The sequence below is a fragment of the Cebus imitator genome, unplaced genomic scaffold, assembly GCF_001604975.1.
Source record: "Cebus imitator isolate Cc_AM_T3 unplaced genomic scaffold, Cebus_imitator-1.0 Scaffold10, whole genome shotgun sequence".
NCBI classification, from domain to species: Eukaryota; Metazoa; Chordata; class Mammalia; order Primates; family Cebidae; genus Cebus; species Cebus imitator.
The window spans coordinates 2,590,857-2,605,753 of NW_016107325.1; the positions used below are offsets into that span (position 1 = coordinate 2,590,857).

A 14,897-nucleotide genomic window follows, 5' to 3' on the forward strand; every position below is an offset into this window, starting at 1 on the left:
TTGAGCTTTTTGTTGCTGCTCTTAAACTTCATTTTAATAGGTACATATAAAATAGATAGCATGTATGTATATGTGTTTAAAAATGATGAAAGCAATGACAGAGAAGAGACTGCATGAGGGTAGTGGTCAAGGACACTTTTGCTTTAACCTTTTAAAAAAATTTATTAAAATATCCTTATTATTGCATGTTTTATTTAAAATATTTTAAAAATATTTATTTTAAATGTACCTATATATATGTACCTACATAAAATCAAGTTTAAGAACAGCAACAAAAAGCACAATACATTTAACAATATAATACCATTGTATTAGTTAGCTTAGGCCTTTGTGACAAAATGCCATAGACTGGGTGACTTGAACACAGAAAATTATTTTCTTACTATTCTGGAGGCTAGAAGCCCAAGATTAAGGTGCCAGCATGGTGAGGTTCTGGTGAGGGCTCTCTTCCTGGCTTGAAATGTAGCCTTCTTGCTTTAATATTTTGAGAAAAAGTATGTTGGTATTTCATGCTATAAAAGTCAATTGATAGGAATTGTTTATATTTAATGAATACTGTTTTCCAGGCAGTCAATTTGTTACATTCAAAATATCATTTGATCTTATAACAGTCTTAAGAACTAGATACTGTTTATATCCTCAATGTACAGATGAGGAAACTGAAGTACAGGGAAGTTAAATAACTCATCCAAAGTTCACGCAGCTATAAAGGATAGAGCCAGAATTTTAATGACAACCTGATTCTAGAGCCTTCCCTCTTAACCTCAATGGCATGTTGAGAAATAAAAGCAGGGTATTAGGAAATTAGGCAGTTAGTGCAAACTGGGGCAAAAACAATTTTGATAAAATGATGAGGGCAAAAGACATAATTTAATAGATTGAGAGGGTATATCATTTTTTCATGTTGAACCACATGAAATTGCCAATACTCAACCATTTTGACCTACAAAATGGAATTTATGTGGTTCAAACTAATATATCAGTTTATTTATGAATATTGTTTTTAGGAAATATAATATTATAATTTAAAAATAGAAAAGGGAAGTAAATGACAGAAGTTTTCAAAGCCTCAAACATATGTGTGCATTTTCTGAACACACATCTGGAAACCGCTTCAAACCATCTTATTCTGATATGAAAAGAAGTGTCCATAGTTAAAATATTAAACACAAGGTTTATGAATTGTATTTCAGTAGTACAGAAAAATGTTTTAACCAATCAACCAAATTTCTTAGTGCTACGTAGTTATGAAAGAAGACAATTTCTAGTTACTATCAAAAGCAAAAACTACCTGCAATTTTTGTATGTTGAACTCTATCTCCCTAAGTCACAAAATGAGGAATATATTTCTATGATATAATCAAAAATTTTCTGAAAATTATTTCTTTTGTATATCCTGATATTTTAAAGGCCTTTTCACTGATTTCCCATTGGCAAATAAGCATTTGACTCATAATTATCTGAATCTACAGCATTTTAACAAGAATTAAACAAACAGATTATAGGCCTTTAAAAGTTGATCAACTCAGTCCTTAGAAGTTATTGAGTTCAATTTTACAGAGGACAAAACAGAGCCTTGTGGAGGTTACATGACAGACTCTCCCAAGGTCATGTACAATTCAAAGGAGAGTCAAGACTAAAACCTCGGTCTCCTGGCTCCTAATCTTTAGTACTCTTTTTAGTATCTTATAATATGCCTATTTTTTCCTGTTATGTAATGTAGATTAATCTGATTTTCCTTTTCTTCTTTTTCAGCTGAAGTTCTGAATCAGCTAATCTTGATAATTATTGGGACAGGAAGCAAAAGACTGAAATGACACTGTAATCAAAAAAGCTCCCTGACTATGAGGGGTAATTTTAGTGGAAGCCTGTTTCCTAATGCCGGAACTACATATCTGTTCTGTTTTCCCCATTCCTTTTAATTTCTGTGGCTCTCTTTTGTTTTGCTGGGATAGCTTTGGACTGATCAACTTGCCTTTGCCTTGCTCTTTAGTATTTAGCTATTTGGGAATTCTTCTTATCCACCTCCTTGTTTCTGACCTGTATCCACTTAGGTCTTGGTTTGGTTTGTTAATCAGTGTTCTCATTGGTGGCTTCACCTTTTAACCACAGCCCTGGCTTTGGTATATTCATAGTTCTCTCAATAATAGATTATACTAAACTCGAAAATCCTGAGGTACCTGGAAAATAATGTGCATTTCATCCAGAAAATCCTTAAGAATGCTTAGCATCTGTTTGAAACCCCAGATTCAATCTACAGCCTTGGTGAGAGTTGGAGATAATTGTCCCATGGATCACAAAGGAAGCTTCCTAGATACAAGTGAACCTTATTGTATCAAATGGTCATGTCGTCCAAAGTTACATGTAAGTCTGAGGGGCGATTTTAAAAATAGGCTTTATTTGTTATAGTGATTTTAGGTTCACAGTGAAATTAAGAGTTCCAGAATTCTTTTTTTCAGTGACTAACTTAGGTAAATGTATCAAGGAAGCTCACTATTTCAAGGAAATTTACTGTAAGTTATGTTACAAAATGAGATATCTTTCTTCTTTATCTCTTGTGAAAATCACTAAGGAGCTAGCTAAATTAGACAACTATGTCAGTTATCAATGCATTGTTTCACAGCTCTAAGTCCACCCTTCATTGCTCTCTGAAAATGGAGGTGGACCTTCTGTCTATCCCTTGGAACTGGCAAAATATTAAGCGGTATCAGGAAAGGGTGCTTGAAGGACACTGCAGAGAAAGAGAATTTTCTTCCTGGTTTGTGTGTTTATGCCTTCTTGTTCCTACGGTATAGCAGCCAGCAGCACTTGTAGGGGACACAAGTGTTGCTGTGTTCATGGAGTTCCAATGGCACACCCATGATCAGTGTCCCATCAAATTTCAGAGGTACTTCCATACTCAGGTTTCCACTGAGCCTTGCAAATATTTCAATAGTTAGTGTCCAGTGTTGTCCTGCCTGCACCCAAGTTGGGTGTTCCCTGTTTGCCTAGTGACTATTGAACTAGCTCTGCTTAACCCACTCAAGAACTTCTCCACCATTCCGAGGGTCATAATCATAGCTTCTACAGTAAGGTCTGAATCCCAACCATGGAGAGGGCTCCTCAATTCCAAACTTGTTTCTTCCATGGGAACTCTTCTTCAGCCCTAGGGTATTTTTTAGCATGCTATTTACTTATTTATATAAAAAGGATTTCCTGTTAGAGTTTCTCATTCTTTCTATTAAACTTTTCCTGTTCATTTCCCTGTTTTTTGTCTCCTGATTGACCCTAACTGATATAGTAACTTTGGAAAAAATAACTTAAATCTCTTATTGTACTCATATGTAAAATGAGGAGACTGGGCTATTTGATCTCAAATGTCCTTTCTAGTTCTAAAATTACATATTACTAGGAAACTCCAGTTTTTTCATGTATTGAGCATGCCCTAAGTATGTTATAACAAACACTACACAGCACTGTATAATTGAGGTATGTAATTGTAAACCACCTCCAAATTTCAAAGTCTAGTTTGAAGAAAAGAATGTAAAATATCTCATTGATAATTTTTGTATTGATTTCGTGTTGAAATGATAATATTTGGGGGTATATTAGGCTAAATAAAATATATTATTACTAAATTTTATAACATGGATAGAATATTTAAAATTACACACGTGGTCACGTATTTCTGTTGCATAGCGCTAGTATATACTGTGTTTGGGTACTGTCTCCCCACTCTCCATCACAGTAAATGGGTCTTTCTTCTTATTTGAATAATGTTTTCCCCTTCCTGGGTCAAAAGACAGTTACAGCAGCAGCGACTATCATTTTATGCACATAGTGGGTAATCAAATACTATCAAATCCTCTGTGAGGGTTTTAACTAGGAAGCTATCTAAGGAACAAAATGAAAAACCAGAGGTTCATGTACAAATATGAGAATTTAAAATGCATTATAGATATCATCGTATCCATTTGTGAATATAAATATTGACAGAATACATTAAGTATAGAAAAATGTTCCCTCTGATATTATTTATTCTAACACATTACAAAAGACTCCATTCACCACCTCTATTACCACGCAACTTAAAATTTTCTTTTACCTTTCTCTGTCTTTTAGTGACTGTTCAGCCATTAATTTCTTCAGTTCTTCTAGGCGCTGAAGATCTCTCATTTCCATTTCTTGCCACTTCTGTTGTTTCTTAGCCCAGTATTTTTTAATCTATTGTATAAATGTTACATAAAATTTAAATTAACAACAGATATGTAAAAATGGGGAGAAAAGCCATAACATTATCCATTGGTTCATATTACAAAATTGAATTTAAAGGGCACTTCATCTTTTTTGTTTCATAGATATGCTTATAATATATTGGCAACAGAAAAATAAATTAAAGCATGAAGATATATGCCCTGAGAAACTGCAAGGTTTAACAATTTCTGCAGTGAATGGAAATATAACTTGTGCTGAGACCTAAGGTTTTAATTTATGGCTAAAATAATTGACTTTCCAGAGAACCACAATAAAAGTATGTTATTGTCTCTAAAGTATATGATCTACCTGTTACTCAAGAATATTTTTATCTTCTTATGGTAATGCAGTCTTTAACAAATATAGCATTAAAACTATTTTTACTCTAAAAGCATTAGTTTATTTATGCTAATGGACAGCAGGATGTTGAAAGCTTTATGCTTCTGGGGAAGTGGCAGGAGATAGGTGGGAGGAAGGAGGTAAAGAGCAGATTAGCAGGGTTGTGGTATAAAGTAGTTCTGACTTATGTGGTAAAATAAAGGTCAAGCTTATCAAGTGCACAACGGTGAAAGCAATGTTATTGTTAGGCCTGTTTCACTTCCCTCTTCTGGAAATGGAAGCAAAATGAGAAAACCAGAAGTACATACAGGCTGTTTTCAGGGAGCTGAAACTCTTATTCAGGATTTACCAATGTGATGGGATAATTAATGTTTATTTGACAGAGGCCCATTCCACCACTCTGGCCTGCCATGTTGGGTCTGGGTCAAGAGACTGGCTCTTGCAGGCGAGTACCTCAATGGTAAACGATGAGTGACGACTGGCAGCAGGGGTCTGCTGTAGAGGCTGGGCTAGCCTCACCCCTGAGGTGGCATTTCCTCTTTGGAGAGAGAAGTGAATAGGAAAATCTAAGTGGTTTCCTGACTTGCCCTAGCAACATGGTCTCTGATTTCTGGGAGAACCAAAAGAAGCATCCCAAGCACCATAGCCAAAGACACAGCAACTCTGCAGCCACAACAGCAACATCTGTTCACTGTTTAATGAATAACTAAATAAGCCCAATGTGCAGTGATATCCACTCCAGAGATGAAGGAGCTCTGGATTTAGAGAGAACAGAGATAAAGCTAGAAAGGCAGCAGCCCCAACGATGACGGAGAGTGAGAGAGAGGGTGGGTGCAGGAGAGAGAGGAAACATTGATTGATAAGGAGTGTTCCAGAGTTCTAACTGTGTAGAATTAGTAGAAGGTATATTTTAAATGTCTAACTGATAAATGCCAGGAAATTCTACTAATGACAGACATGGAAATGTTAGCAATGATTATATCATCTCCATCTGGGAATTATAAACAATCTTTATCTTATTCTTTTCTGCATTACCTTATTTTTGCAATGAATATGTATTTCTTTTACAATCAGAAAAAAAATTAAGCTACTTCAAAACAAAATTTTTTCAAAAGAAAAGATATTGAATCAAAGAGTATTTTTCTCTGGGTTAAAACAGACCAGTAATATTTCCTTACTCCCAGGATTGGCCTTAGAGGAAGTCACTGGCTCTTTTGTAGACAATCCCTTGACCACAAGCAGAGCAACCCCAGGTTGCTGGCATCCTCAGATTTCTGACACCACTTGATACACTGTCCTATGCAGGCTCCAGATGTATGTATGTTATTCCTGGAGCTTTTTTCAACCTCAAGACCAATTATGTCCATCTTTGACTCTCTGCTATCTTCAGGCATTGCTATAGTATAAATGTTTCTCTCTCTCTCTCTCTAATCCTTTTCAGTGTTTTCTATTGGGTCCTTCAGAAAACCATTTCCCTGTTTTCACTGAAATTCTCTTGAGTGAAGGATACTCATATTCTGATACCCCATGTGCCATGGGGCTGAGGAATAGCTTGGGCATTTTCCTTATTGTTAACTGCCAGTTTCAGACCATTATGATAGATACAATTCCTTCTCCCTTTGGCGTTACCTGGATATAGCACCTTCTACCTGTCTTTGCCATTGGCATGTGTAAATTTCCAAGTCATTCTCAAATTCGCATCAAGAATTCAGACACTCGAGTCACAGCCTTCTCAAACACAGGCAACTTCAGCCTGTCTGAATGCCCTTCCAACCTGTTATTCTCATAATTCCGTGACTTCCTCATTCTATGGAACTTCTTCCTCCAGGATTCTATTATCATTGAAAACAGTTCCAACTCAGCAATCTTGAATTATAACAATAGACTCTGTGACCAGAACCGACCCTCCCCACTTCCCATCATCCTTTGGGCTCTGATTATATAATGCTGTTTCCCTAATGCAGGTCTCATCACAAGGCTTTCCTAATTAATATACTTTTCTTCTCTCCCACTAGGCTGCAAGAATTGTGATATATTCAACACATATGTGTCTAAAACACAGCATGTACTTAATAACCATTTGATTGATGACACAATTGTGCAAACTAGTACTAAATTTATGGTTTCAATTGACTCTTAAATGACAATAACCATTCCATTTGTAAATTCCGGGACAATGCCTCTCAATTTCTCATAGTGACATTCTAAAACCTGTTCACTATGTTCAGCTCCATGCCTGCTGCTATTTCCTCACTTTCATCAGAGCAAATAGAAGCGCTACAAGATACCTTTCTTACTGTTCAGCCCGACAGAAGAAGAGGTATTCTTCTTTCTGTTCAAGACTAATGCTTCACCAGGGCCGCAGATCCCATTCCCAATTCCACCGCATTCATAGCCTCCCTCGTCACCTGTCCCCTCTCTCCCCTGTACCTTCAGCTTCTTGCTCTTTGCTGCATCCTTCTCACATGGAATTAAACATAATTTTATCCCATTAAAATAATTTAGAAATTCTTTAGAACTCCAAGATTGTAGCATCATACCTTTCATTGTTCTTCTTTGGCCAAGCATCTTAGAATACTTGCTTTCTTTCATGTGCACATCTTCTACTTTACTCCTCACCCGTGGTATTCCTCCCTCTGTAGTCCATTCCAAAGTCACTGCTCTCACCAGCGACTTCCAAAGGATAAGATTAAATATCCTTTTCAATTACAATTTTACTTGATGTCTCTGTGTATTTTATTCCATTAACCCTTACCTATAGTATTAAACTGTTATTGACTTTGAAGCTTTGACATTCATTTGTTCAACAAGTATTTATTGAGCACATAATACTGGTGCCTGAAAAGAAATAAAGACTCTGCCTGGTGGAATTGAGACTTTCTAGAAAGGGAGAACGCCAGTAAATGAATGAATGAATAGGATATCGCATGTTGTATTAACTTCTAAGAAGGGGATAAGTAGGATGATAATTTAGAAAAAATTGAGTAGAATTAGTAGAAGGTATATTTTAAATGTCTTAAATAGGACATTTGGATGAAATGCCATTTGGCTGAAAACCTGGTAGATGAGAGTAAAACACCCATGGGAAGAGATGGAGGGGAGTACTTTGGGAAGAGGGTGCAACAGCATTGGACAGGGAAGACCTCACATATGTTGGGAACTGGGAAGAGGCCAGGGAGCTGGAGCATGTGGTATAAGTTAAGACTGGAAGCAAGACTGGAGAGTTGCCTGGGGGTTAGATGATTGGGCCAGGGTTTAGCTCTAGAAACAAGGAAAAGCCATTGAAGTGATTAAAGCAAATAGTAGCATGGTCTGACTTACATTTTAAAAAGAGAGCTCTGTCTATGAAGTGGAGCATGGAGAGTAGAGAAGCTAAGGAGAAACAGGGAAACCAGACAGAAGGAAAAGGCAAAGGTGGTCCCTTAGACTCAGGAGATGGAATCAAGTATTCAGATCTGAGATGTGCTTTTGAGTAGAATCAGAGGGCTTATTGAGGGATTCCATATGAAGATTGGAGGAAAGAGTAATCAAGGATGATTCCTAGGTTTTTGCTTGAACAGCTGGTTGAATGGTGATACTAGTAACTGAGATAGACGATTGGGAGAATAACAGGCTTGGAAAAGGAAGACAATTGGGAGCTCAGTTTTGAACACATAACACTTGACAGGCCCAGAAGACTTCTAAGTGGAGGGGCCAGACAAACATCTGAAGGCACAAATGGGTGGCTTAGGGAAGAACTCAGTGCTGGAGACCTAAATAAAGGAGATGGCCACATAAACAGTATTTGATGCCATAGGACTGGATGACATCTCTAGGATGAGGATGTAAACAGGAAAGAGAAGGTGGTCATGCACTCTAATGCTTATTTGCTTTTCTGCACAGCTTTCTCTGCTAAAATGACTTAATTTCCCCTTCCATTTGTGAAGCTTACTCTGTCTTTAAGACCAGAAAAAAATGTGACCTCCTCTTGGAATCTTCTCCTGAACCCTCTAGAAAAACAGTAGCTCCATCCATGGCACACCAGTGGCTTATAGTTTATGACTCTACTTTCTTTGACTACCTGCATTCCTTGATTATTTTTCATGAGGTTCTGCCCCTGGATCTCTACCAATGTATCTGGGCATTTACTACATGCCTGAAAACTTCTGCCCTCTCTCATTGTTTGGTAAATCTTTCCTATCCATCCTAAAGACTCAGTTTTGGCATTGCCTTTTCAGACTTCCTCCTTCTCCCTCTCCTCCAGACATAGCTGGTGTACCTTCTATGGCACTATTTGTGTATTCTTAATATAGCATTTCCCATATTGATCTGCATTATTTATCTTTGTATCCTTAGTAGCTTGTATCATGTCTAACACATAAGAGGGTATAATTGATCACTCAGGTGACTGGAAGCTTCTTCTGGTCTCTGGTCCAAGAATAACAAAGTTGTACTTGGGAACCAGGCCAGCAGTTTTCTTTTCAGGATGGTAAAGGCTGAACTAAGTACTTCCCTAAGGACAGTTCCATTCACTTTTCATCAGTTAATTCATCCTACAATGTATGTATCAATCCTGTAATTGATAGACACAGGAAGTATGTATCAAGAATTATTATCTTTTCAAGCCTCAAACCGAAGTCAAGACTAGGGTATTTAGTCCTTTGGGACATTTGTTGAGATAGAGATTTAAAATGCACTGATTTTTAGACTTTTTGAAGGATCCTTATAATGTTCCAATGACAGAAGAATCAGAAAGTCAGCATACGACAAGAGTTGAATTTATAGCTTGTCTCTTTACTTCCAAATGAGGTTTACAGAAAAACAAAACAAGCACTCATTATTCCTTATCTCCCCTTGTTATTATTCTGATTTCTATTGAATGCAAGATGTTTCTTTTCACAATCCCACATTTTGTTCATTTTGGTAAAGTTAAGCCAGTAAAAGTGTAATAAACTATAGAAAACTATATTCACCATATAGATTTCAGAGCCAAAACAATGTCATGCTATTTTTCAGAGTCTAAGATCATTTTTACAACCTACCTTACTTTTGTAATCTTTCAATTTTTTTTCCTATTAAAAACTACACTTATAAACAGAACATTTATAATAGTAGCTCAAAGTTTAAAAAAAGTTGGACCAATATTATACAACAATTAAATTCAACATGAAATAAGAATTTCTTATTTACACATAGAAAGCAGAAAGTTAGGACAAAAGGATTAGGGTAGCAAACAGTTAGTTTCTTATTTCTTGCTGTGTGGTGTTGAATCTTTGAACAAATAGATTCCGTACATTGTTGCCAGGTCATTATCTCTGACCTGTGACTCATTCAGAAGGAGGTCATAACACTTAACCAGACTCATAAAAGATATGAAATAGGAAGTTCAAAACATCCAGTTCCAGTCCCCATAAACCATTAAGATAAAGCATATTTTTATTCCATTTTCTAGATTATAATTAGATAGTTCCTTGCATCTTAAAGATCTACATTTTAAGGTAGGGAGTAGAGTGTGCTTCTTAGAGGCTGGAAAGGGTTAGGGGCAGGGGATGAGGAGAAGTTGGTTCATGTATACAAGACAACAGTTTAGTATAATGAATAAATTATAGTGTTCAATAGCACCAGTAGGATGACTGTAGTTAATGGATTCATTGTATATTTCAAAATAGCTAGAAGAGAATATTTGGAATGTTCCCAACACAAAGAAATGATACACATTTGAGGTGACAGATATCCCAATTAACCTGACTTGATTATTACATGTTTTATGCATGTATCAAATATCCCAGGTACCCCCAAAATTTGTACAATCACTATGTTTCAATTCTTTAAAAATATCCTCTTTTTTGGCCGGGAATATGCAACTCCACACAAAAAGTATGTTTTACATATAACATAACATTGTTATATGTAAAAACATAACAGAACGTCTTAATATAAAAGTATTCTCCTTTACTGTAATTTTTCCCTATGAACTTCATTTAGATCATTGATGGTCCCTGCATCCACTAAAATCACCACCAACTGAAGTATGACCCCCTTTCTATATGATCAATTTTACAATCATCTATAGTTTGCCACATAATTGTTCACAATATTGTGTAAACTTCTGAATGGTAAGGAGTGTGCCTTGTACTATCATATTTGTTTGTATCTAATATTGCACCTTTCAGATGAGAGATATGAGGTATACATTTGCTAAACTGATCCAATGAAAAAGAATATAGAAAGATAGCATTGCCCAAAATATTTTTCTTGTATCAGCTCATATAAATCCAAAAACACCTGGATAGGCAACTTTTCAAACCATGAGCCAATTCATTTAGTCACGCAGGGGTGTGGAGGTGCAATTAATCCCAACAGAGAACGGGGACCTGGTACTTCCCTAGGTCAAACTGCTCATGGGAGCCAGAATAAAGGTATTTCATGCTTAAGATGGGCATTCAGTCACTCCTGCTCTCAAAACCTTTCAGCCAACATTATCTCTTCTGTAGTGTGATGGTATAGAGATCTCTGTGCGATTCAACCTAGGACTGGTTAAGTTTCTGAATACAAAATTGGCTTCAAAAGAATTACCTTCTAGGGCATTTATTATGCAAAAGTGGGAAAACTCTCTACATAAGTAAGAAACTAGAGTTAATATTTGGTTTTCAAAATAGACAGTCAATTTAGCAACCATCCTGCCTGGTTATTTGAACTTAATGGATCTCCTTTCAGTCTGCAATTAAAACTGCTTGCATTTCAGCTACTTATTAGTGCCCTAGACTTGAACATTTTAGCAACCAATCTCCAAGGTGATAAACAAGCTCATCTAGCTCTGATAGGAGGGTAAGTTGTCATGCTTTTTCTGAAGAGTAAATTTAAGAAAAAATAAGAAAATAATTAGCAAAAATCTTAAGAATTAAAATACACTTTTGAGAATAAACAGGCAGGAATCTATGCAGAGATTTATGTACAGGTATGGTCATCATAACCTTAAAAGGGTGAAAAACTGGAAACAATGTAATGATCCCAAATTGCAAGATTTGCAAAATGCGCTATTCTGATGCAACACTATGCAACCACTAGAAATTATGTGGCAGGAAAAAAAAAAAGGAAAATATACATAATGTTGATCAATGAGAAAAAAGTCTGGTTTAAAATAATATATATGGTGTGATTCTGGTTAAGTTAAAGTTCTTGAATATGTAGAAAATAGAGTGTAAAGACATTGTTGATTTTCTTTTGGTAATGGTTTAGGATTTCGGGTGATTTCTATTGTATTTTGTATGCTTGTTTATATTTTCCAAATTATATACAATGGACATAAATACTTTATAATTACACCCTGGAGCCTTTTGGAGGGTGGAGGTTGGGAGGAGGAAAGGAAGAGGAAAAATAACTAATGGGTACTAGGCTTAATACCTGGGTGATGAAATAATCTATACAACAAACTCCCATGACACAGTTTACCTATGTAACAAACCTGCACTTGTACTCCTAAACTTTAAATAAAGGTTAAACATAGTGTTAGTAACTATAAAAGTATATTGTATATATTATGTGTAAGTATATTATGGCCAGTTTTTATAAAGTCTGGCCAAGGAAATCAATAGTTAGGAGCAGAACTATTATTCATTCCTGAATTTCCAAATTCTATTCCTGTATCAGGTCAAATGACAAAAATCCTACATATATTTCTATATAACATTTTTATTTTTTATCACCTTCCATGTGGCAGCAATTTCATTTTCTGTAGAAAAGTTTCAAAGAATTGTGATTTAATTTTATGCCACAGGTCTTATAAAGGCTGGTGCAATCTCATAAGAGGACTGACTTAGGCTCTTGTAAAATTTCTACTGAAAATGCTATCAATTGAGTGGGTTGCACTCCTGCTCCCAATACATGCTGCCAGCTCCTGATCTGCTGGCATGTTTTCTATTATTAGCAAATAGGAGCTAAATGTTTTTTAACTTTAACCATGTTCAATTACAACACCCTTCTTCAGTCTTGGTTTGCTGACATAACGAGATTCCTATTCCCTTAATTTCTCATCTTTCGTTCTTTTACTGACTTTCTATTTTAATGATTCCTAATAGGAAACAGATGGCACACTCAAAATTAGGACAAGTTAAGAAGAATGTAATAAGGAGATAACTGACAAAGGAGGGTGGGAATGCAGAGCAACCACAAGGGCTCATGCAGTGCTGGGTGGGGAGGGCCCCCGATGGGAGCTGAGACCTTTGGTGAAGGATACAACTGGTCAGCACAACCCTGCAGGGCAAGGAGCTGGAGAAACAACTCTCCCAGCCTCACACCTCTCCCCCACCTTGATCTCCCATGTTCCACTTCGACTGAACCAAACCAAAAGCCAGAGGGCAAGGAAGCCATGTGTGAAAACTGTGCTGCAGAGCAGAATGGAGAGTGATACAACCCAGGCAGAAGATACCCAGCACAAGAGTATTAATGTCTTTTATTATAAATTGTTTGGAAGTAGATGATGTCTATATGCATAAATAAATAGCATTAATCTCTTTTAGGTGATGTTCACTTTGGTCACTTATGTGAGCATTTTCCCATAGCAAAGCTTCCTACTCAAATTAGCAATAAGCTATTTTCTGTTGTGATGCAGTCCCATGTTCTTATAACATGATGAGCTAAGAAAGCGTTCTGGGATAAACACATTAGTTATCTCCCCCTTAATTGAAATGCCAGGCGGATTAAAAAATAACTGTCACGTCTTCTTTAGGAGGAAGGTCTTTTTTCAGTATGGGCATTGAAATATTGCATAATGATCGTGTCATATGTTGATATTGCCGAAATGAATTTGTCTGTAATCTTGTTTAATTTCTTTCTTTTCACTATTCATTAAGAAGGGAGTATATAGACTGAGGATGTTGTATTTCAAAACCTGATGTGTCAGGGAGAGTGAAAAGTGAAAAGTAATCAAACCTGAGTCATTCAATCATGACTTAGAGCCGAGGTGATCTTTGCAATCATTTAATCCAAACACCTCATTTTACAACTAAGGAGGCAAAACCCACAGAGCCTACGTAACTTGCCAAGGTCACCGCTCTTGTTAACACCTCCCAGCTTGGCGGCATGCTTTCCTCTACACCATAACACCAAAGGAGAGTGGCATACTTTTCATTCATTAAATTCATTTATTCAGCCACTATTTTTGAGTGCCCTGTGCCAGGCACTGGGGCTGAAGCAATAAAGAAACTAGACAAATTTTCTTTTCTCAGGGGCTTACATTCTAGAAGTAGAAGTAGAAGTGAAGATAGTCGATAAATAGATGTCAGGGGGTGACAAATGCTATGGAAAAAATGAAGCAGGATAAATAGTGACAGGGAAACAGGATGCCATTTTTGTTAGGCCATCAAGGACTCTTTCTGAGATGACATTTGTGCAGGACCCTGAATGCAGTGCAGGAATGAGTCATGCAGACATCTGGGAGAGCAATATTTCAGGCAGAGAGAACAGCCAGGGAAAAGGCTGAGGGGACACATGCTTGAGCGTTCATGGACTAGGAAGTGGGTTGCTTGGGCTGGAGGTAAACGAAGGGAAGAGTGTTGGATATGAGATCTAAGAGGTATTGAAGTGGAGTGGGGAGGCAGATCATACAGGGTCCCGTATGTCCCTGCTAGGCCTCTGGATTCCATTCTGAGTAGAGTGGGAAGGCATTGATGTGTTTTATGCAGAGGAGTGACATGATCCGAAGTGAGTTTTAGAATGACCAGTCTGCCTGCTGTGTGGGAAACTGATTGGAGAGGCAGAGTGGAAATGGAAAGGGAGGAGACATAAATTAACTAGTAGGTTAGGAAGCTATTATAATAGTCCTAATTATGTTTTAAAGGTAGTGCCTTCTACCCACGCCAACAGGTAAGGGTATAATGGGGAAACATAGAAGTCAAAGAAGATACCAAGGCTTTTGGCCTGAGTGCTAGGAGACTAGGTTTCCATTTACTGAGAAAATAAAAACTAGGGAAAGGATATATTTGGAGAGAAAAGCAAGAATATAGTTTGGGAATATTAGATTTGAGGAGTTAGACATGTGAGTCTGGAGTTCAAAAGAAAAACGCAGGCCCGAGGTATGAATTGGTATTAGGAAATAAATGGTATGTGAAGTCCGATGGATTGGCTGAGATCACTAGAGAGTACACATACTGAGAGGACTGAGCCCCCAGAGTACCCCAAGGCTTAGAATATGAATGGTGAGGAGGATTCATCCAAGTTTATTGAGAGGAAGGTACCAGTGAGCTAGAGGAACAAAGAGAGAATAGCTTCCTAGAAACCAAGGAAATCAAGTTTTCCAAGGAGGAGGCAGTGATCAATTCCATCATAATAATTCAAGAAAGGTGAGG

The 14,897-nt window shown here is 37.0% G+C and overlaps 1 protein-coding gene and 1 long non-coding RNA gene across 5 annotated transcripts in view; one reads left to right on the plus strand and one right to left on the minus strand.

Moving 5' to 3' along the window:
- Positions 1–13,069, plus strand: part of LOC119473958 — a 63,103-nt gene extending 50,034 nt beyond the window's left edge. The window contains exon 5 of the long non-coding RNA XR_005203233.1: positions 12,630–13,069. This is a non-coding gene — a long non-coding RNA (uncharacterized LOC119473958). The remainder of the gene's footprint in view (positions 1–12,629) is intronic.
- The window catches only part of CCDC148 (coiled-coil domain containing 148), a 200,835-nt gene that overhangs the window by 51,795 nt on the left and 134,143 nt on the right, over positions 1–14,897 (minus strand). For all 4 annotated transcript variants that reach the window (XM_017547333.2, XM_037745317.1, XM_017547342.2 and 1 more), the window contains one exon: positions 4,085–4,203. In XM_017547333.2, coding sequence (XP_017402822.1) covers positions 4,085–4,203 — 119 coding nt within the window. The remainder of the gene's footprint in view (positions 1–4,084; positions 4,204–14,897) is intronic.